The sequence below is a fragment of the Mycteria americana genome, chromosome 20 (assembly GCF_035582795.1).
Source record: "Mycteria americana isolate JAX WOST 10 ecotype Jacksonville Zoo and Gardens chromosome 20, USCA_MyAme_1.0, whole genome shotgun sequence".
Classification (NCBI taxonomy): domain Eukaryota; kingdom Metazoa; phylum Chordata; class Aves; order Ciconiiformes; family Ciconiidae; genus Mycteria; species Mycteria americana.
The window spans coordinates 4,437,982-4,460,690 of NC_134384.1; the positions used below are offsets into that span (position 1 = coordinate 4,437,982).

General features: G+C 60.4%; 1 protein-coding gene across 1 annotated transcript in view; it reads left to right on the forward strand.

The window, feature by feature from the left end:
- Positions 1–8,261: 8,261 nt before the first annotated feature.
- The window catches only part of ITPR3 (inositol 1,4,5-trisphosphate receptor type 3), a 43,180-nt gene continuing 28,732 nt past the window's right edge, over positions 8,262–22,709 (forward strand). The window contains exons 1-3 of the mRNA XM_075521751.1: positions 8,262–8,733; positions 16,707–16,777; positions 20,723–20,844. Of these exons, the coding sequence (XP_075377866.1) occupies positions 8,645–8,733; positions 16,707–16,777; positions 20,723–20,844 (282 nt within the window). The 5' untranslated portion in view covers positions 8,262–8,644. The remainder of the gene's footprint in view (positions 8,734–16,706; positions 16,778–20,722; positions 20,845–22,709) is intronic.

The window sequence follows — 22,709 nt, forward strand, 5'->3', positions numbered from 1 at the left end:
GCGAGGATGTCCGGGTCCTCCAGCACCGCTTCTGCGCGTATGCTGCTGCGGGAGCTCGGGCTGGACCGGTGCACGTGGCCGTGCCGGGCTAGAACCTGGCAAACCAGCCAACTTTCTCCTGCCTCGCCGAGCCCGGCACTCCCTTGATCGCACCCAGCAAGCGTTCTTCTCAGAACTGGATGTGGCCAGTCCCTTGAAATCAGATCTCAGGCTGGTTATTATCAATCCTCCCGCGCTGTTTGGGCTGTTTCCTCCACAGCAGCCTTGGGACCCACTGCGGGGGTTTGGCAACCACAAAGCTGATTGCTGCTGGGGTTCACATCCAGCCTCTCTTCACCCCCCCAGCACGGTGAGATGGGTTTGTGCATCCAGGTAACAAGTGATAGGACAAGAGGAAATGGCCTCACGTTGCGCCAGGGGAGGTTTAGACTGGATATTAGGAAATTTTTCTTCACCGAGAGGGTTATCAAGCATTGGAACAGGCTGCCCAGGGAAGTGGTTGAGTCCCCATCCCTGGAGGTATTTAAAGGACGTTTGGATGAGGTGCTCAGGGACATGGTGTAGTGGTGGTTTTGGCAGTGTTAGGTTTATGGTTGGACTCGATGATCTTAAAGGTCTTTTCCAACCTATATGATTCTGTGATTTTGTGATTCTGTGATCCCCTCAGGTGGGGCATCCATCCCTGTGAGGGTGGAAACCCGTCTGATGAGGCACCGTTCCCGCACACACCATCTTTCCTTTCTCTCTTTGCTGAGCAAATTTTAAGTGGGAAGAAGCTGAGAGCCCAATGCTTTGGCCCAGCAACACCCAAGTGGGGGGGGAGGTGAGCCCACCCCAGCCCTTTAATTGCAGCGGTGGGGGGGGAGCCTTTAACGGGGAGGGAGCCGGGGGGGGTTTCATCCTGGCAGCCTGGGCTGATGCAGCTCTGGGGCCGATGGGGTCTGTGGGGCCTGACCGTGGCGGGTCCTGCACGGTGAGTACTCACACTGGGGGGGTCTTTGGTAAGCAGCTGGTTCGTTTGGGATTTGCCGCGCTGGGGCACGTGCAAGAGGGACGCGAGCCTGGAAAGCTGCTCCCCCTGCGCTGGGCTTGCTCCCCCACCCTGTGTGGGGCTTGGCTGAGAGCAGAGGGAGAGAGGGGGCACAGAGCTCCCCTGGGATGAAAGCAAAAACGTGTTTTGCAGCCTGGGCTGGTAGCTTGTGTGCCGGCTGCCTCCGAGGGTGTCCCTGGATGCCCAGCCCTGGCAGCCGGCCCCGTCCCGTGCTCCTGCTGTGGGTTTTCTGCTGCCCTGGGGTGGGTTGAGCTCTGTCCGTACGCGGCCCCCCTGCTCGGGGCATGGGCAGAGCCCTGCTCCCCACGTTCGCCTCCCCACACGGTGCCCCTGGCTGGGATTCCCTAGCCGAAGGATACTGAGCCCTGCGTGGGACCTCGCCGAATCGAGCACCTGGGTCCCCATGTCCCCCTTGCTATGGGGGTGCTGGGAGCCCTGCTCTGACCCCAGCAGGGGGAGCCCACCAGCAGCACGGGGAGACCCCGCTTGCAGATCCAGCCCTGGCTGCGCTGCATGCACGGAAAACCTCCCAGCGTCCCGCGCTGTAGCCGGTCCCTGATGTGAGGTGACAGCAGGCTGTGCCGGGTGCCTGGGGCGCTGCTGGCTCGTAGTGCTGGGATGGGGGCACGGCACAGCGTGGGATCCCCCTCCCGCGGGGCACACAGCTGCCTGTGCTGCAGCATCGCCCGGCTCGCCCCGAGCATCTCCTTTGATCTTGGAGCTGTAACACCCGTGCAGCAGCCCGGCCGCGCTCGCAGCGTGTTTCCTTTCATTGTCACATTAAGGGAGCCCGTAAAACCAACTGCAAGCGCGGGCTGCGGCGGCCGGGTTCCTGCAGGCAAGGCTGCCTGCGCGCTCCCGTTCTCAGCACACCCTTGCCGGAGGGGAGCAGCGTCTGCTTGTCCCCCCCCATCCCTCAGGGACGTGACCAGTGTGACGGAGGTGGTGGCCTGGCCCAGACAGGGAGGCAGCTGGTCTTGGCCCTGAGCCACATGGTAACCCAGCCTGTCATTCAGCAGGAAAGCATGCGGTTATCTCGGCGAAGACTGTAATTAGGCTGATTGGCACTAACTTGTCTCAAAAAGCCGGGGAGGAGGGAAGAACCTCAGATCAGCCATTTTATATGAAACTTTACAGGGAAAAATGGAGGCCAGGGCAGGACAGGTCTGTAGTGGGAAGCCAGCTCCTCTGCGCTCTGTCCCTTCTCCTCTCTGTGATGTGCCCACGTGTCCCTGCGCCCTTCGGACCAGAGCCACCCCAAGAGGAGCGGGACCGGGTGCAGTAGTGCACCCTGTTTAAAACCAGCCCGGCGGAGCATCCCCGTCCCCAGCTCGGATGCGGCGGGATGGAGCTGGAGTCCGTTCTGCCGCCGGCAGCGCGCGGAGTTGGGCAGCGTGCCCGTTCCGGGCTGTAGCTGGAGTGCATTTCCCGTCCACTCTCCGATAAGATGTGTTGTTCATTCATCGCTGTGTGTTGACCACAAGCCAGGCAAGAGGGCCTGCGTGGTCCACTTGGAGGCAGAGGAAATGCTGCTTGGCGTGGTAATCCATCTCCAAAAGAGCTATTGAAAGAAGAGGCTGTGCTGCTGGCTCCTCTGTGCTGGAGCCTGGTTTGCAGTGGATCCCTCTGGATTTCTTCAAGGGCTGAGACACACTGGTGTGATCCGATTCCAGCAGTGCTCAGGGTTGCTCTGGAGCTGCTGGCTGCTCTTGAAAATCTGCCCGTCGATGGGGACTGCGCGAGGCAGTCTAGCCTGGGTCCCTGCCCTGATGTGCGGGCGCGAGGAGGGCTTGGGGAAATAACAGGAGGCTTTGCCTGGGATGTAAATTAGTGTGTGCCCCTGGAGACGAGCCAGCAAAGCCGTTAGTGATGCTCTCACATGGGCATGACTGTAGTGGGCAACAAATCAGCTGATTTGGAGCAAAACGGTTGTGCAACTGTGGAGGAGTTTGCTCGGTGGCTGCAGGCACACGATCAGCAAGGTGCGGGGCAGCGGACGGCCAGCCGAGCCAGGGAGGGTTGTGCAATGCAAAATCTCTTGGGCAATGCACCAGAAGGGGTGGGGAATGGGGCTCTTCCCTCACCCGTTCTGTCCCTGCCGCCAGCTGCCATCCTGGCCCACGGCGAGGGTACGGCTGGCAACCCCTACCCCTGTTCCACCCCACAATTAACCTGTGTTTGCTCATTAGGGAAGCTACAAGCCTGTGCAAACACTTCCATTTGCTTTTGATAAAGTGAAGGTAGAAAAAAAAATCATGCCCACGAGGTGTGGCCAGTCCCAGCAGGCTGCTCGCGTGGGTCTGGGTCATGCCGGGTCCGGGCTCCCAAGGGCCATCTGCCAAGGACCGCGAGTCCCTCGCTGCCCTGAGCACCTGGCCCATTCCTGTGGCACCCGGCCATGCCGGTGGCTGTCCCCAGCCCTGCTGTTCTCCAGACAACCACGGCGTTTGTCCCAAACTTGGCCCGGTGTCGCTAACGGCAACTGCTAATTGTTCTCTCGTTCTGTACTATATTTAATTCCCCACTATTATTTTTTCCCCTTTTAATCATAAAAAGCCTAAATTTCCCTCGGGGAAGGTTATTGGCTCAAGTGTGGAAATATACCTGCAACTTGCACGGAGCTGAGCCACCGGGACATTGGCTGTATTTTTAAATCCAAGTACAAAGTGTCTTCGATGCGAGTGTCGCTTAACCCTTCTCGGGGAGGGAGGGTGGGTGGGAGCGGGGGGGTCCTTCCCCTCTTCTCGGCTCCTGCTGCTCACCCTGCCCATCCTCGGGGTGGGATGCACCCACCCGTGGGCTTGGACATGGGGACAGGAGGGTGGGCAAGGAGCTCGCGTGGGACTGGAGGAAATGCTCTATTTTGCCCTATTTTCCTACGGCATCCTCCTCTCCGTCTTGCCGGGGTGAGACCAGCGTGTGGGCATCCTCCCGTGCATGGTGAGGGTCAGCCCGAGGGGGACCACGTGTGCACCAGTGTCTTCTCCTTCCCAGGCCATCTCCTACCACCCCTGCGGGGACGGAGGTTCAGGTTCTCCGAGGTAACCCAGAGCCTCAATACCTTTGAGGATGTGGGCCAAAGTCATCCAGTCTGAGAGCTATTTTGGGGGAGCGCGGCTGCTCCCGTGAGGCCGTTCGCACAAGCCACAGTCAGAGACGGCCAGGCGCGAGCGGAGGCACAGATGGGACAGGCAGGAGGGAACTGGCCCTGGTCTCTGCCGGTTAATGAAGTCGCCCGAGGAGGTTTCAGCCCTGCCCCGGCAGACCTTGGGTCACCTTTCAAACAGCTGCTGGGGGGGAGGTTTGGGTTTGCAGCTCAAGCAAAGCAGATTTGGGGTCTAACCCTCATCACTGCAGATGCACGTAGCATCTTCTGCACCAAAGGAGCAATTTTTTTCAGTGGTAGTTACTCTGGGCTCTGAAATCCTCACCCAGAAGGAGAACCAAGGTTGAAACAACCCCTTTTTTTGATAGCTGTAGCCTGGAGTCGGTCCTGGCCCAACTCTGCTGCTCTCCGTGGGGTGGCTGGGGTGGGAGGATGGTGCAGCAGCGTGAAAGGCACCATACAGAGCCCGGGCAGCCTTTGTGTTGCATCTGTAGGCAGCAGCGGGGTCAGGGTGCACCCGGAGCCAGCAAGACGAGGGGGCAAACTCGCCTCCTGGCCAAAGAATCCCCCTCTTATGCGCATCTGTCAGCAGAGCCTTCCTGCTCCCCGCTCCTCTCGCGCACAAGAGACTGAGTGTCTCCCTTCCTCCTCCTCGAACAAAGAAGGCTACAGTTATTTTTCGCTTTCTTCTTCCAAGTGGCTTCACCCATGAGTTCCCGGCCTTGATTTTGGATGCCCGAGGAGACCCATGCAAAAGCCAGGTGGGGACCTGGGAGAGTGCAGGGATGCTGCTCGGGTACCACTAACCCATCTGCCTCCCCAGCCAGCATCCCTGCTCGCCATCCTCTCCGTCAGCGATATATGTGGTCCCAAAGCATCTGGACAACCTTGAGCTCCAGTTGGGCTCCTGCCCAGCCCTGGGGGGCTACGAACCTGGCTGACCTGTTGGAGGGTTGTGGCATGGTTGGGAAGGCAGCACCAATCCACGTCGGGGAGTGCTCGCTGCCAAGGGCCATCGTGGGAAGGGCGTGCAGGTAGAGGGGAGCTTTTGCCAAAGGAGCAACCTGTGGACAGGACTGGGGGGCCGGGGGAGGGAGGTGGCCCTGCAGTTTGAGCAGTTGCCCGCAAAGGAGGAATTTCAACATGTGAAAGGAACGTGGCTTCGACCCCGCCAGAGATGGAGGCCATGCCTTAGGGATGAGGATGACTGCTGCTGGACTGACTCACCGGCTGCCTCTCCGCAGCCGCTTCCTCTCCGGGAGGCAGAAACTCCCAGTTTTTATTTATCACGTGGCTTAAAGTAGGGGTTAAGGAAGGAAATGCTCTTATTTTTAACTACTCTATCTCCCCGGGGCCTGGGGGAGCGAGCGCTGGCACAGCGAGGTGGCCGCCCTGCTGCACATGCCCCTGAGCATCCCCACGGCAGGGTTGCTCACTCACCTGAGGGCTGCAGGCTGTTTACAGCTCCTCACAGTATTTTGGGGTCTGAGCCCAGGCACAAAATGTCCCTGCGGGCTGGGAGCAGCCCAGAGACCCTGTGCAGAGTCAGGACGCGCAGGGCGGGCAGCGTGATGCCTCAGCGTGGTCATAGCTGCGTTGAGCGCGGCTGAGAGCGACTGAGCCACAGGAGAAATGCACTTTTTTTTCTCCTAGAAGCCACCTGGCCGTGCTGCTGCCTGTCTGCTGGCAAACCTTGGGTGGCAGATGCTGGGGGTCCCTATTTGTGCCCACCACAGGGACAGAGCTGTCGTGTCCCGGCCGCTTGGCCTGCAGCTGCACGTTGCCCTCCCAGGGCCGGAGGGTGGGGAGGGTTTCATCCATCCCAGCTCCATCCAGCGAGGATTTGGAGTTGTGGAGACGTAGTGCCACCATCCCCAGGGTGCAGGGTAGGCAGGGGTGCACCCCTGAAACATTTTGGGTTCCCCATCCTCGACTGAGCTGAGCTGGGACATTCAGCCCCGAGCACGGGCTGGTCGCAGCGTCTACCACCCCGAGCGCAGGGAGGGGGCTGCCTCCTGCCGTGGGACGGGAAGGAGACTTCAAGAGGCTTTGTCTTGCTGCTCCCTGTTCTCCTGGGTGGGAGAAACCCGGCCAGACGCCTCTTTGTTGAGTGCGATGGGTTTTTTGCACTTCCAAATGATTTTTACTGCTCGGCGCTCCGCAAACATGAGCGGTCCCTGGGGTCAAGGGAGGGCGGGTGCATGGGGAGCCCGGTTTGGGCCAGGCTGGGAGAGGTGGTGTCTGGCCCGGCCGTGCCCAGCGAGGCTGGTGGGACCAGGGTGGGCACCCGCATGGCCACGCCGTGGTGCCCCTCGGCTGAGATGCTGCTGGTGCCTTAGATCAAAGTGGCTGATCTGTGCACAAAGTTTTGGTCTTTGATTCCTCGGGGGCTTTCTTTGAGCTCCTGTTGTGAAACCTTCATTTGCTTTTAACAGCAGCAAGTTTTTTTTCTTATGATCTTCTCTTTTTCCCCCTCTGTTGCCCTGAGATAAAGGCTTCTAAATTTGTCCTGTGCTGAAAACGCAGCTAATCCTGATGGACCTGAATTCGCATCTCCCCCGGAGGAATTGCACTAATTTTTTTCCCTTTGTTCTGCCAGGGGACCTGTCCGTTTCCTAGTGGAAAAAAAATCACTATTTAGGGCAAGGTTTATATTCCTGAAACCCGTGTGTTTGTTTGCGAGAAAAGAGGACAGGAGGGAAATAAATGAGAAAAGCATCATGCTTTTTTTTTTTCCCTTCCAATATTGTTTTTACAGCAGGCAAGTTTTAATTAAAGTGAGGAACTAGGGCACTTGTGCTGTCCAGAAGATGCTCTGAGGACGTGGTCCTTTTCCACCAGTGTTATACTGGGAGCCTGGAGCTGCTTGCCCAGCCCTGCGGAGCTGGGTTGGCTGTGGAAAGGCTCCTTATGGGCTGCGGGGACTGGGTGGGCTTCAGCGGGTGGGGGGGACTCCTTCCTGCTCACAGCTGCTGGTGGTGATGGGTGGGCTGGGTGCGGCAGCGTTGGGTGCTGGGTGAACCCTGCGGCACCGTCAGGTTGGACGGGGCTGGGGCTGGCACGTTGCCCTGGTTTGGGGAGCAGGGGGAAAGCTCGTGCATTGAACAGGGGGAGGGTTTGGGCAACGGCGCGGGGGCAGGAGGGGGACGGAGGTGGCAAGAGGCGAAGCAGGTACGAACTGGTCCAGCTTGGGAGCGGCACGCTGGCAGGAGGCAGCTGGGCTTCAGGAAGCCACAAGTGCTCGCCTGGGGCAGAAAAATCCAGCGAGAGCCGCCTTGTCCTCACCTGGGGCTTTCCCTGCTCTGGGTGGTGCAGGATGCCCGTGCCGCCCCGGCCTGGGGAAGCGCTGGCCGAAGGGCGGCTCTTGGGGTGTAGGAGCGGGGAAGGGATGCAGGGCTGTGGCTCCTGGTGCCTGATCCCGCTGCAAAGCGAGGAGGGGGATGAAGCAACGGGGGAGAGCAGGACCTGGCCTGCGGGGCCCTGGGATGGCAGGAGAGGGGCTGGGTGGGCCGGGGACCGGTCGCAGGAGCCGCGGGCCTCAGTTTCCCTCTGCCGCGGGGGGCTGGGGGAGCGGGCACATGGGCACATGCCAGCCGCGTGGGCCACTTGCTTTTGCTGATGGATGCCAAGCGCGGCCGGGCTCGCTGCCGGCTCGCTGCCCCCGCCGCTCTCCTGCTCCGGGGCAGGGAGGGCACCCCGAGCCCCAGCGCTGGCAGGGGAGCGCCCGGGGCCTTTCCAGGCGGCGGAGCCCCGGCCGAGGAGCCCCGAGTTGGAGAGACCCCGACGGGGGGGGCCGGCTGGGGGGGCTCTGTCCTGGGCTGCGGGGTCCGAGCGCCCCGGCACGGCGGCCGGCCGTGGGGAGATGGGACGGGGGGAGCCCGCGTGGACGGGAGCGGGGGCGGCTGCGGGCGAGCCCGGCGTGCCCAGCCGCGGGGCTGCTCGGGGGCGGTGGGGTGCGCGGCCCCTGCACCCCACGCTCGCCCCGGGCGGGAGGCGGGGAGAGGAGGGTGGGGCCTCTTTTGGGGCATCCCCCCCCCCCCCCCCGGCGGCTCCGCTTCTCCTCCCAGGCCAAAATATTTGCATGCTTTTTCGAGCAGGACTTCCTGCTCGCTCTCCATTGGCTGCAGGTAGCAAGCTGTGCGGAGACGGAGACACGGACAGCAGGACAGATCTCATGCAAACCTCCAACTGAGCTTCATCCACCCCCCCCCTTCCTCCTCTTCCTCCTCCTCCTCCTCCTCGCTGCACGCCCGCGGCTGCCCGGCTGCCCTGGCTCCCTTCCTGCACGGCACATGTAGAAGTTGTGCGTGGGGCTCTCGCTGCCGTCCCGCTCCCCGTTGCCGCTCGCAGGGAGCCAGCGGGAGCCGGGCTGGGATAAGCCCCCCCCCGGAGCGGGGTTTCCCCAAGCTCCGCTCGCCCCATGCTGGATTTCGGCCCGGGAAGGTGACTTCGGGAAGAAGCGGCGCTGCGCCGGGTCGAGGGCAACCATGAATGAGATGTCAAGTTTCCTGCACATCGGGGACATCGTCTCCCTGTACGCCGAGGGCTCCGTCAATGGCTTCATCAGCACTTTGGGGTGAGTGAGCTGCTCCCCTGTCTGCCCGCCGGCGAGCCCGGTCCCGGGAGCAGCCGGCCACCGCCGTGGGACGAGCCGGGCCGGGCCGGGCCGGGCCGGGCCGGGAAGGTGGTGCTGAGCCTGAGCCCGGTGGGAAAAGGGGCCCGAAAGCTCTGGGTGCTGCAGCAAGGATGGGCAGAGGTGCTGGGGAGGGGAGGCTGGGTGCCTCTGCGCTCTCCTCCGGCTCTGGTCGCTGCTGGGGGCAGGATGCGGCCCTGGAGGGACCCTGCAGCCCACCCTCTCCGGCAGCCGTGGCCAGAAACTTTCCCCCCCGTTAGGGGCTGGGGGAGATGAAACGGGCTTCAGCAGCGTGAGGGGTTGGGGGGGTTAGGAAGGGGCGGGGGTGACTGAGCGGGATGGCTCAGGCGGCCGGGATCCCTCCTGGGGCCCGGGGTGATTAAGTGCTTCCAGCCCTGTCCGTTGTGGCTGGAGGCTGCCGTCCCCTGGGACAGGCAGCGATGGCTCTCAGTGTCCCTCCTCGGGGTCCCACACACCCGGTGGTCAGTGGGAATTACTGCAGGGTCACCAACACACGGGTGCCCATGGCCACCAAGTGCTGCTTAGGGCTGGGGGGACCAGGGCACTGCCAGGTCCGGGCTGAGCCAACTCCTTGCAGCCCCCTGGACATGTCAGCACGGGCGAGGGGATCTCGCAGCCCGACCTGGGGAGATGAGCAGAGAGCTCAGGGACCTGTCCCTTGTCCCCGCTGTTGCCGTGCAAGCCAACGGTGCTGCTAAAGCAGCACCCGGGCAAAGCCAAGCCAAGACCTTCAGAGGTGCCCTTCTCCATCCGCTGGCAGCTTGCTCCCTCCGGGAGTGTTTGCCCTGCGGCGCAGGGAGAGGCTGTGTCCCCACAGTGGTGAGGGCTCTGGCAGGGCTGCTGGATGCCCAGGGGCACGGGTGGGTTTTTTCCTTACCCCGAAGCAGGGACCCGCACCTTGCCCGCAGCCCCAAGCGGGTGGACGTGGGTCTGTTCCGGCGTGCCTGCCCCGTGCTGCGTGTAAGAGAGGCTGAGCTCAGCCAGGAATGCTGACTTGGATGGGATTCCTGGGGCAGGAGCTGCCCGGCTCTATAATCTGTGATGAATGCGCTTGCTCCCACATGCCTATGTATAACCGGAGACATACATACCTTCGCCTACACGTGTTCGCGCACCCACCGCTGGGCATGTGCAGCCGCTGGGTTAATGCCCACCGAAGCCTTCTTCCAACTGGCTGAGGGATGTTGCCCAGAAATGGGCTGCTGGGTGCAACTGGGTGCAGACCTGGGCACAAAATCCCCGTGCGTGCAACTGTACGGCACTGGGCAGAAGGTCCTGCATGTGCAGGATGCAGCTTGTCTGTGCCCAACCCTTCCTGGATGGGTGGGAGGACATGCCCACGGTCCTTTTTGGAGAGGTCTCCTTGTAGCTGGCCCACTCTCCCAGTGCCAGAGCCATCCCAAGGCAGGGGCTGCAGCCTCGGCAGCTCAGCACGGAGCATCCCTCCAGCCTGTCTGTGAAATCGGGTCTGGAGGAGGCTCCGCTGGGACCCAACACTGGTTATTAGCCCACGCAGCATGTCCCAGTGGCTCACCAGGAGCTGAATTAAGAGATGTTTAGACTCTTTGGAGCTTCGATCCCTTTGTAGCTCTGGCCCCCAGACCCCCCTTTTTGCTGGGAGCTTCTGTAGGCTTACGGATAAGCATCTGAAAAGCAGGGCTTGCTTGGAGAACGTCTTCTCCCAGGCCCCAGCATGGCTTTTGCTGGGCAGCCCCACTTTCCCAGGGTTCTGCTTTCCCCAGGTTGTTTCCCGCCCTCTGAAATTGTTTTCCCTTGTGCCCCGCGACCTGGGAGACCCAACCACACCTTAAATCACTCCTGCGATAAAGGACTGGGTGACTCACTGAGAGTGCTTCTCCCTAGCCCTCCTGCCACAGCCTGGGACCTTATTTACCTCATTTGCAAGGCAAATAGCTCTGCCAGCCCCACGCCGGGTGCTGTGTGCCCGGCTGAGCACCCTGCCAGAAGCACGTCCTCCATCCTTCCTCACAGAGGGACTGGTTTTGGCTGTGGAATTGCTGAGGGTCTGCAGTGGGATCCTCTGTTTATACGGGATGATATGGAGCGTCTCCATGTGCTGGTCACAAGTGTCATGTTAAGGGATGTACCCCGGTGCTGTGACGTCCCTGTGCCGGTGTCCCACAGCGCAGTGAGCTCCTCCTGAGAGTGCTGCTGGGGTCTCCGGCGTGTCCTGGCTGATGTGGGTGTGAACGTCAACTAAATACCAAGCCGGTGGTGCTTACAGGCGGTGCTGCCGGACACAAAGGGCTCTGTCTGTCTGTGCTCGGGATGCACCGCTGGCGAGAGGCACCGCGGAGTTTGGAGCTGCTTGCACCGAGCTCCTCCACGACCGTGTTTGCAAAATGCCCGGAGAGGCCGAGGAAGGGGAAGGGGGTCTGCCGAGAGCGTGGGGAAGGAGATAGAGTGCCCGCTGGGCACTCTTCCTCCTGCCTGGCTCTGCTGCAGCTCGTACTTCGTGTTAAACCCATTAAGCCCAGTGCTTTGTCACTGGTGGCGTCTGGCCCAGAAGCAAGTGGGTCTGGGAGCCCCTCTGCTCCAGCGACGGCGTGAAGCCCTGCCCCAGGCTGCGGGGAACGGGCAGAGAGGGTCTCGGCCGGGACTAAGGCGGCATGCAGGAGCTTGCCAGGCTCTTAGCAGCTCCACCACAAAAGCACCGGCTTTCCCTTGAGCCCCGGCTGCGTGGGGGTTCCTGGGGACTGGACCGGCCGCTCGCGCAGCACTGGACTTTCACGATCAATGGGACGCCTCAGCAGGGAAGAACAATCACGCCCTTTATTAACACTAAGTCTCAATTTATTATCTTTTAAAGTGCTTTCCTCCTTTCGTACAGGGAACTTGCTGAGGATGATGGAGGGGGCTGGTGCAGAGGTGGGGGGAGCCCTGCAACCCCCGGCTGAGCCTCCCTGCTCCCAGCCCCCCCGAATCGCGCTGGTGAAGGCCCCTGGGCACAAACCCTTCCTCCCGCACACCCTCTCTGCAGTGGGCGTTTGCTCTTAAGGAGGAAAAACATCCCGCCGAAGGGTGGGGAGTACTCCTGTGTGCTCAAGTGCTGGGCTAGATGGGGGAACGCCGAGCCAAAATACCCAAACTAGCTAAAATGCTAAAGACAGCCCAAAAGGAGGAGGTAACTTAAGAAGTCGTATGGGAAGGCAGGGTGAGAGCCGGCCGCTATAAAGCCGCAGCGCCCCGAGGTGTCGGGAGAACCAGGCTGAGGGCAGCCATGCTGCTGGTCGCATCCCTCGGCTGCGCTGCTCAGCGCCCTGGGAGCCGCACGGTCCCTTGGGGGAGATGGGGGGACAGGATGGGTGTATCGGAGATGTCAGAAATGGTTCTGGGGACGTGGGAAGGTGCCCAGGAGGAGTTTGTGAGATGCAGGGACCTGAGGGTGGTTTGGTCTTCCCTCTTGGCTCAATTTGAGGCTGCTCCTGGCCGGGAGGTGGGGAAGGGCTCTGCGGGGCTGCCCGACTTCGCTGCCGCAAATTAAAGGTGTCCGAGGAAATGGCAGCTTGAAACAGTTTGGGACAAAAGCAGCCGCGTGGGTCGGGGATGTGGGGTCGGCGCTGAGCAGCAGCTTCGCCGCGGCATGGCACCCCACCGTGGGGAGCTTGTACGTGCAGCTGCTTTGCTGCTTAGGGACCATTGCTGGTAACTCCTGGGAGATCTGTGCTTGGGGAGAGGGAACTTTTGGGACTGGGTCTGGGATGGGGGGAACAGCCGCTGATGTGGGGTGCCCTGTGGGGATCATCCAGGCAAAGCAAACCAGTGGCCAAGCAGGGAAAGGAGCTCGGAGACCTTGATTTGGTTCCTGCTCCAGCATGATGGATGGGGCGATGCCGTGAGCCCTGGGAGACACCGCTGCCATGACTGTCCCCATCTTACCTTGTGTCCCTGATAAGCCAGCACCAGATGGCCGGAGCCAGAGAGGAGTAGAAATGCAGTGCAAGTGCCTGTGCTTGCCAGGGCGATGCGCTGGCCCGTCCCTGCCATCCCTGGGGCTCCCAGGACCCGCCGGGGGCTCGGGGACCGGCACTATGGGCTTGCAGAGGGGAAGGGCCCGTGACAAACCTGCCTGAATGGCAGTTAGCTGTTTAAGGTGAAATAACACCTTTGATAGCTATAATTCTGATTGCAGGTGGATTTGCAGGGTGGAGCAGTTCAGGGAAACACAGCTGGTTAAAGGGTAACTCCAGCTCTGCTGGGTCAGGACGAACTCGTCTCTGCGGGGAGGAGAAGCATGTGAGGCCAAGAGCGGCTTCCTCCTCCCGGCACTGGGACAGCGGGGGAAAAGCTGCATTTTTGTGGCTGCCCTGCGTTCACTCACTTTATTTTTATTCCTCCCCGTGGGCTCAGTGCCCATCCTGCACCCCAAGCCAGAGGGGCTGACCTGGCCCTATGCCCAACAGCGAGCTCTCCTCCTCCTCCTCATCCTCTTCCTCACCTCCAGGGGTTGGTGGGCTTTGTAGTGGGGTGCTCCTGCCTGGGTTGGGGCTCCCCTTCTCCCAGAGCACTCCTTCCCCGAGCACCCCTGGACCATGGCGTGCCGGGTCTCCCCTCAGCATTGCGTGTGCTGCGGCGTGGCCAGGGAAGATTCTCTCCTCTTCCCCAGCCCGGGTTCACGTTGCAGGAGCAGAGCCTCCACGTCAGCCCCAGCTGGCCGCCGTCCCCGGGGAGGCGCGGGGTGTCCGACCGCCGCGGATTGCAGCGCTGGACGTGCTGCTTTTCCCCTGACCTCCGGCGAAGGCTCTGCCTCGCATGAGGCCAAGCGCCCTGGTCCCGGGCCAGGGAATCGCTTCGTGCTCGATATTTTAAAGCACACGGAAAGCCCCACTGGAACCACGGCGATGACTTGCACGGCTTAAAGCTAACCAGATGCTCGCCCGCGCTTTGCTGGGCTGCGGGCAGCAGGCTCATTGATGCACAGGATTCGGCCCCTCGCGCTCCCTGCGGGTAATTTGAAAAGGCAAAGCGTGAAGTTTTCATCGGTGCATCCAGCCTGCTGCTTCGCTCAGGATCTTCCTCCAGGTGCTCGGACACCAACAGCCCGTTTTCTCATTAACACCTGAGAAATGAAAGCCACCCTCCGCGTGCCCGGTGTCTTCCCCGCAGCTCGGCGCGGCAGCGAGCGCCCGCGCGTCCCTGCTGTTCTAATAGCAGAGGGAGCTTCGATTTACCCCTTCCCGCTGCGGTAATGCCGGTTATTAGCGGAAGCGTGTCCTGGCCCCAGCAGTCACCCAGGTGACTCATGTCCACCCTGTCAGAATCCTTTTATTTTCAGCAATTTTTAACTGAAGAATGTTAGTCCAGAGTTTCAGTTTAATAAAAATAACACTTTGCATTCCTGCAGAGTGTGTAATCCTCGGATTAAAGATGCTGAAACTGCCTTGAGATCATTAACTAATTAAGACTTCCAGCCTGGCAGGTCGCTATCTCTAATCCTGCCTGGTGGAGCGGTAACGTTGGGCATGGGGAAGTGGCCGGCGAATGCTGCAGGCAGAGCTGGTGTGGGTGGGAGGCTCCTGTGCTGTTTACTTCGGCACTGAAAACGGGCCACGCAGGTCAGGTGCTTCCTCGGAGACCCCTAGCCACGACAATGGAGGATTTTTGTTTCTTAAAGTGCACAGATGAAGTGGGCCCTCTGCTTTTGTAGGCACTGGTGGGGCATGTGCCGAGGGTCAGTGCTTTGCTCCACGAGCCTGACCCATGGGTTGGTCGGGGCTCAGCCCTCGGTGGTCTTTGCTCCCAGGCGCATCGAAAGTGTTTGTCCTCCCTGACCCCCATCAAAATAATAGTAATAGAAGCCAAAACCGCCTACAAGTGGCATCGGTGCTGGGCTGAAGCTTTGCAAATCTCCTGGGGGGTGAGACGTGTGGTCCAGCCCCTGTCCGCAGCTGCCTCTGCTCCGCTTCGTTTTTTCCCCTCTTTACCTCTTTCCCTGCCCTCCTGAGGCTCCGTGCCCCTCAGGAGTTTGGGAACGTGCCTGACTCCTTCCCTGCTGTCACGGCCCGTGGAAAAGGCATTGCGTTTGGGCAGCCGCTGGTCGGGAGCCCAAAACCCCCTGCGCTGCCGACCACGAGCGTTTGCAAAGCCAAGGCAACCCCGTCCGGCAGACAGCACACTGTGCGTTTACTGAAACCTCATGGCTTTGGGGTTTGGTTTTTTTACGCAATCTTCTAGGTCTTTGCTAATTGTTTTTAAGCTTCTGCTGCCACCGAAAGCATTAGAGAAATTGCTTTTCTCTCTTTATTTGAAATCTAAGGTTAATCTCCCCCAACCCCGGGGAGCTTTAAAGAGAGCAGGGAGCTGGTGGCGGTAGCAGCGCTGGGTGTTCAGAGCACCCTGCCAGCCCACGCCTCCGCTGCCAAGGACGCAGCAGCGCTGGGGTCCCCGGGGTCCCAATCGGTCAGCGCGGAGGCCAAATTCTTCTCTGCCGAGCTATTGAAAGGAATTTTCCCCTCCTCCGGAGAGCGGCTGGGCTGGGGGAAGGAGGCTGGATCTGCGAACGGGATATCTGACGCTTTTGCCAACTCTTTGCAGCGCAGCGTGTCCATCTCCAGCAACGTTTCGGCTGTTTGGTTCGTTGGGGAGGTTGAGAGTCCCTTGGGCAGCGGAGGGAGCAGCACGGGCTCCGCTGTGCCCTTTGCTGCCGTGCCACGTGCACGTGGCTCGTTTCTCCAGACTGCGTCTTCCCTCCCGTCACAGGGACGGAGCTGCCCCCGCGATGGATGCTCCCTCCCGGGATGGCGTCGTGGGTGCATTCCTGCATCCACTCGCACGCTCACCGGCTGTCTGAATTCAGCCTCCGCAGGTGGGGACACGCTTCTCACTTCCTCGCCCGGGGCAAGAGCGTAGTTTCTCTTGGTGCATCGCTTCCCAGGGGCTGGGAGAAAGCCGGCGAGCGGGTCCAGCCTGTCTCGCTGGAGCACCGAGTTCCCTTGAAGGCCTCGTGGGGCCATGCAGACAGGCTCTGGGTGGCCCTGGCACCGTGAGCCCCTTGGGTGATGCTCGTCCCTCCGCACTTTGGGGGCTGAGCAGAACCTCATGCCAGGTTATGCTTCACTGTTCTTGGTAACTTTGAAAAGTAACATCCCATCCGTCTCAAAACTGGTCCTCAGCACCCAAGGCCAAACCTGTAGGATTTTGCTCAACACTGGGAAAACAAGGAGGTGGGCAGGGAGGAGACACAAAGCCCTTCGCATCTGATGGGCAGAGCCACCACCTGTGATCAGATAGTAATTAATAACTGGGTTTAGTGGGTCCCTGCCGCCTCCATCTGCAGCAGCTACGCCCTCGGTGTCCCGGTGGGGTGAGCTCCCAGCCGGAGGAGAACCATTGACTGGAAGGTGAACTCATCACATTTTTGCCAGATTCACAGTGAAATAACGCCGCAGCCAGTGCGCTGTGCCGGGGGGTGGATCCGGCTCAGCCGGGAGCCGGGCAAGGCAGGATTCGCTCCGGCAGGACACGGGGGTCAGAGCCTCCCGCACGGGTTGCGGAGCAAAGGCCCCGGGATCGTGGCTGACACGAAGCATCCTGTTTGTTCGCTGCCCATTCGTGTCTGCCGCTGTTTGTCTCGGGGGACTGGGATGAAAAACGCACGTGAAAGAAGTGGCGAGTGGTGGCGAACAAGGGGCGACGTGATCGGAGCAAGCGCCCAAGAGTGGCTGCTTGCGCCAGGAGCTGAGCGTAGCTGTGCTAAATATTTATAGAGTGGGAAACAGGAGACGCAGCTTTTGGTGTTGTCGCTTTGAGCCAGGTGACGGTGGCACGCCTGCCCTCGCAGTGCTGTGGTTTGTGGCGAAGCCGCTCCGCTCGCTCAGGCCCCGCTGTCATCTCGTTGTTGCTGATGCCCTGCTCCCGCTTTTGTCCCCGCGCAGGCTGGTGGATGATCGGTGCGTGGTGGAGCCGGCTGCTGGTGACCTGGACAACCCGCCCAAGAAGTTTCGAGGTGAGACTGCAGCTCCATCACTGCCGTGAGCAGCCTCGGGGACGATGCTGGCCCCGAGCATCCATGCCAGGGATGGGGACCGGGGTCCCAGCTATCCCAACTAGCCTGGGGCTGGGCAGTGCTGCTTGTCCTTTGCAGAGAAGCCCGGAGGGTTCTCGGACAGCCTCCATAGCCTTGTTTCCGTGGCTTGGCCAAACCACCTACCCTCCTCTGTTTGTTTCTGGGGGCATTTATGCATTTATTGGAACCACCTCTGTGGTGGGATGGTCCTTGGGACCCCTTAGCCCAGGGGTGCCTGGGAACCGTCCTCTGCAAAGGTGGGTCCGACCACCCCAAAATGCATCCCTAGGGATGCTGGCAGCTGGGTGTCTACCCACCAGGAGCCAGGCACAGGAGGGGACAGACAGGGGGGCAGTTGCAACAGGCAAACTATTTCAAGGCGAGCCTGTTAGCACTCAGCACTAATTACATCTGCTGTGCTTGGCTGCACCTCAGAGAGAGCCTGGGGATTAAGCCGCCCATTTACGAGGAGGGCAGGGTTTAGGGAGAGACGGTAAATCCCAATCTGTCCTCGGCCGTCACGTTTTGGGCTGCATCGTCTCCTCCGGTGCTTGGGGCCGCGCTCGTTATTTCCCCTTTGGGCAGGGGCAGCCCCAGGCAGGAGTGGGCAGGAGCAGGCAGGAGCGGCCAGGTCCAGGCGGAAAAGAGGATGAGTCAGTGGAAGCCGGGGCGGCTCCTGGCCTGTGGAAACGGTCTGGAGAAGCCAGGACAGGCAGATCGTGCCTCCCACTTCCCCCATTTGCAAGCCCTGGGGCTGGTCAGTGAGCTGCCCTCAACCTTCGGGCTCCCCAGGGAGCAAATGGCCGTGCCCAGCCCCGGGGGATCGCGGCTCTGCCCTACGCTGCACCTACCCGGGAAATGCTGGGTTTGTGCTGGGCGGCCCCGTGTGCTCGGCACGCTGCAAAGTGCAGCGGAAGGGCCGTGTCCCAGAGAGCATCCCGGCTGGGTTTGAGTGCCTGGGGCGTATAGCTGGGGAGCGTACACAGAGCTGGGAAATTTCCCCAAACCAGCGACCACGTTGTTGGATTTGGGGATTGGTTTAGGGCAGCCGTTCTTTTCATCCCAGCTACTGTAATTTCAGGCCCCCTTTTAAAAAAATCTATTTAAATATTGGTTCCCCACTTTGTTTTGTGCCTCCACCTCTTTCTCAGGGTGGCTTTAACATCCCACAGCGGGGTACCGTGCAAGCACCCTTCCCCTCTGGGCACCGGTCCCACCCAAGCAGCGACTTGCCTCTCCGTGGGAGCCACTGCCACTAATTTGTACGTGGGGCTAATTAACGAGCCATCCGACAGCTCCCCAAAGTCTCGCAGCCCAGGGAACCGTCCCACTCCCGGACATTCACCTGGGGCTGGATGGGAAGACCTGGAAGCAGCCGCGGGGCGGCCGGTGCAAGCCTTGTCCCAGCAGCCGCACCGTCTCCCTGCCTGGACATGGGTGGGTGCTGAATCTCTTTTCCAGGCAAAGATCTGGTCTAGACTCAGCCCTGCTCCACGCAAACCCTATCAGGATATCCAGGCGCTTGTTTTAATGGCCGGAAAAGTAGCGGGCTGCCTTCTCGATAGCTATCACCGCGAGGGAGGTAAAAACAACGGGCCGCTGCTGTTTGCCTGCAGCAGCAGCAAGAGGCTTAAGAGGATTTTCATGTGCTGTTGCCGTCCCCATATCCTGTGGCCGGACCCTGCCCTATCCTGCGCTGCGGTGAGGCGCGCGCGGGTTGCGCCGGGGCCCAGCTCGGCTTCCCGGTGAGGAAACGGGACCCTTCTCCCGCAGTTGGGTCCAAATGGTTTTTTGGAAATGCCAAAACCCGCCCGGGAGCCCGTCCCTGCGGCGAGGGACGCCCGGCTCGGCTGCCTGCGTCGCACCGGGGCTTGGCCCTCCAAGAGACGCCTGGCACCTCTCAGTTATTTGCTTTTCTTCGCGGTTTCTTTCCCCACCAAGGCTCTTCCCAGCCCTGCGTTCAGGCACGTCAGGAAAAAAAGCAAATAAAGTGCTTCAGTCCCGCGCTGAGCCGGCGCCGCGGGGGCTGCGAGGCGAGCGGGCAGCGAGACCCCCGGCCGTGCCGCTGCCCGAAATGCCCCGCTTCCCCCTCTGCGGCTTTGCAGGAGGTTCTTGCTTCCGCGGCCGTGCCGGGTTGTCACAGGTCAGCCGAGCATCGCCCTGCTGGGTTGCTCTCGCCGGGCAGTGCCGATGTGGGAGCTTTCCTCGGCTTCCCTCTTTTCCGCCCACCATCCATCTTGCAAAAAATTGTCGGTGCTTAGGCCTGGGTGCCAAAATCTCTGGCTTCCAACGCCAGCTTTGCTGGAGACTTTCTGTGTGCAGACGACTCCGTGCCTCAGTTTCCCTCCTTGCAAAACACGGCTTAGTACGGAGATGGGGATGTCGGGCAGCCCCTCTGGGCAGGGCGTGCTTGGAGCCAGGGGTTTGATTTGCACCTCTCTCTTAATAGCTATGTTGGTGGTTTTTTTGAACTCCCCCCAGTTTCTACTTTCTACCAGCTCCTTTTGCAGCCTAATTAGCAATTTAATGAAAACGATTTAAGGTGCTGCAGCTGGCCCAAGTGTTTCTGTAGCCGGGCTCGGAGGCAGTGGGAGAAGGCAGCCAGGCATTGCAGCAGCTACGCGCAGTCCCTGATGAAAAGCCCGGCGTCACGGCCTCCTTGGCACGGGATATGCCATTAGCAAATAAACCTGTAGAATGAAATGTGAAACTTGGCCTCTTCCCAGCGGCCCGAGCCGGTGAGAACTGTGCTCTGCGCTTGTTTGTTCGTCACTCCCAGGTAAATAAATACGTGCTTGCCAGCGACTCGGGACCGGGGCCAGAGATGGAAGTGATTTTTTTTTTTTTTTTCTTTTTGTGCCTGAAGTTTCTAGGCTGCTATTTCAGGCGTGATTAGGGCGATTTGGGCTGCGGAGCCCTTCCTGCCCTCACCCCATACAGCTTCCAGCCCTGAATGAGGGTTTGGGAGATGTAAGTGCCTCCTCGTCTCCAGACATCTGCTCTCGTGCTTCAGTTCCCAAAGCCTGGACCTGGGTGTCCGCACGTTCCACCCCCCATCCCGACCACAGCAGCCTGGGGAAAACCAGGCAAATCGGGGCAATCTGCGGAGCACGGATACGCTGCAAGCGTTTGGGGGAGCTGGGATGCAAACCTGTGCCCTTCAGGTCCCCAAAGTGTTTCTTTTAGGACTTGAATTGCAGCTGTTGACATACAGATTTTTAGGAGCGGTTGCTCGTAGCTTCCAGCACTGGTAATCGAGGCTCCTGTGAGCAGTCATGGGAGAACAGCGGCCTGTTTGCAAACCCGGCGTATCCCGATGGCACGGCCGTCACGGGGCCGCAACCTGCGGTCCCGCTGGCTCACGTGTCCGATGGGCAGGGGAACAAGGGAGATGTGGAGACGTCTGCTCGTGTCCCGGTCTCACGGCGCCCGTGTCCTATCAGCCTCCCTCCCTCCTTCCCAGCGGGATCCTCTCCTCCTTTGGTACAGCTGGGCTTCATCAGTACTTTTTCTCGCCCTGAAGTTTTCCTTCCCAGATTGCATGGCCATTTCCGATGGGAACGCTTCTGATTGTGAGTCCAAGAAGTGGAGTCACTCCTGGACTCATTATTTACCCTGATTTGAAACTAATCCACCAGCCAACACAAGGTGACGTGAGCCTCCGCCAGTCCCAGCTATGTCTCCCTTGGACCCCCGGCAGCGGATGGGGTTGCTGGGGGTTAGGAGGACCTTCTCCCAGCGGTGCTGCTGGGGTGGGAGCAGTGTCCCAGAGGAGCACTGCCGGCGTCTCCTGCCCCTCGGTGACATCGGCCCCACTGGGGACACACTGGTGGCTGGCGACCACGTGGCTGCTGCAGCCTGATGCTTGCCTTCCTCTCCTCCCAGATTGCCTCTTCAAGGTGTGTCCCATGAACCGCTACTCTGCCCAGAAGCAGTACTGGAAGGCCAAGCAAACCAAGCAGGACAAGGAGAAGATCGCGGACGTGGTGCTGCTGCAGAAACTGCAGGTGAGCAGGCGTGAGGGACCGTCCTCCCCAGAGTGGACAGTCCCCGTGGGTGATGACATCCAAACCTCTCGCCGTGCAAATCCTGGTACGTTTTCCTTCCCTGAAAACAGCCTGCATGGGAAGCCAGGACCTGCCCTGGGTTTTGCTGTACTCCCTCTGCTCGGCTCTGTTGTCTCCTCTCCCACCGCTCTCCTCTCACCATGGACCGTTAGCCACAGCCACCTTTTCTAGAGGAACGGCTCCTCTAGCCGTTGGCTCTTAATTAACCGTGGCGTACGGTGTCTAATAAGGGGGTTGAGATAGGAGGTGCTTTGCGCTGGCACCCGCAGGACTGAGGGTTGCAGTCCCCAGAGGGGCTGGCCCCCAGGGATGTGTGCCGCACCCTGGATTACCCTTCTTATCTGGCTCTTACCTGGCTTCTGATGTGAGAGGCGATTGAACCTGGGATCCTGCCACAGGCTCTCCATGGAGCTTTCATGCCCTTGGTGTAGCGAGGAGCCCTGGGCAGCGTGGCGTGGCCAGGCTTGGTCTGCGCCGTGACAGTGCAGCGTGAATACAGCAGGGACCAAGGAGCCACAGATGATTTTGTTGCTCCCAGTGCAAGGGAGACGTCCCAGGGAAGGCCTGCAGAGAAGGATCCGGAGGACTGAGCAGGCGGGGAGAGGAAGGAAAGGTAGCAATGCTGCTTTTGGGATGAGAGGTGACATCCACCTGCCTTTCCACCCTCCCTGCCGTGCCCAGCCTTTGCTGTCTCAGCCCTTCTGATGCTCCTTTTGCAGAGGAGCCCATGGCAGAGCAGGGAGAGGTGCTCTGTGAGCGCAGCCCCACACCGCCCGCGGCACCCAGGGGTGCCTGGCGTGGAGGAGGGAGCTGCTGCAGCCAGGACCTGCTCCAAAGGGCTGCGGAAGAGAAAGACTCGTGTTGACTTCCATGAGGTTTGGAAAAGGCCCATGTTAAACATTGCATAATCGCCTCAGACAGCTGGCAAGGCCCCGAGGATGATTCATAAAACCAAAGCTCAAGAGGGATTCATCAAATCACCTCATCAGGCTTCAAGCCCAGCCTCAGCCCCACAGGTCCCCCAGTTTTGCTGTTGGGGAGCGAGGTCAGATGCAGTGTCCGGACAGGGCGTCCCGGCTTGGTTCGGAGATGCCTGGACAGGGTCGGTGCCTCCTGCCGTGTCCAGTTGTACGTGGTGTATGGAAACACTATTTTCCTGCTCCGGTTAGACTGTAACTTGTAACGTCGACAGCTGTACCGGCCACGACTGGACAGAGAGGCTCATTTCTGAACCTGATTGATTGCACCTTGGTTAAGATTTGTCTTAAAGAGATTCTGTCATTTCCTTGCTCCTTTCCGCTGCTCCTGGTGTTGCCCTTTTGGCAAACGCTCCTGCGCATCTGGAGCCGAGCGCTGGGGGAGCCCAGGCAGGGAGGGAGCTCTCTGCAAAATGCTGCCCATGCTGCCGCGAAGCCCCTGGACGTCCTGGCAGGATGCTGACTCCAGGCTGCGATTTATCAGCATCTCCCGCAGGCTGAAAACATCTCCCAACCCACGGAGATAATTTCCTGAAGCAGAAGCAGCCCAAGTCTCGAGCGGAGAATCCCTGCCCAGCCGTCCGTGATGCTCACGGTTGCCTTTCCAAGCTTGTGCTCTTGCGCCGTTGTTTTTAAGTGGGTTTAAGGCTCGGTGTTTTCTCGGCTGACTAATTGTAGGTGCAGCCAGAGGCAGTGCAGACGTGCCGTGGAGGCTTTCCTCCCGCTCTGCTGATGTCTCCCCATCCTCCCTGCACCCTCCGGGGCTGCCCACCCCTGTGTGCATCCCTGACGCCCCGTCCCACCGTGGCTTCGGGACAGAGCCCGTCC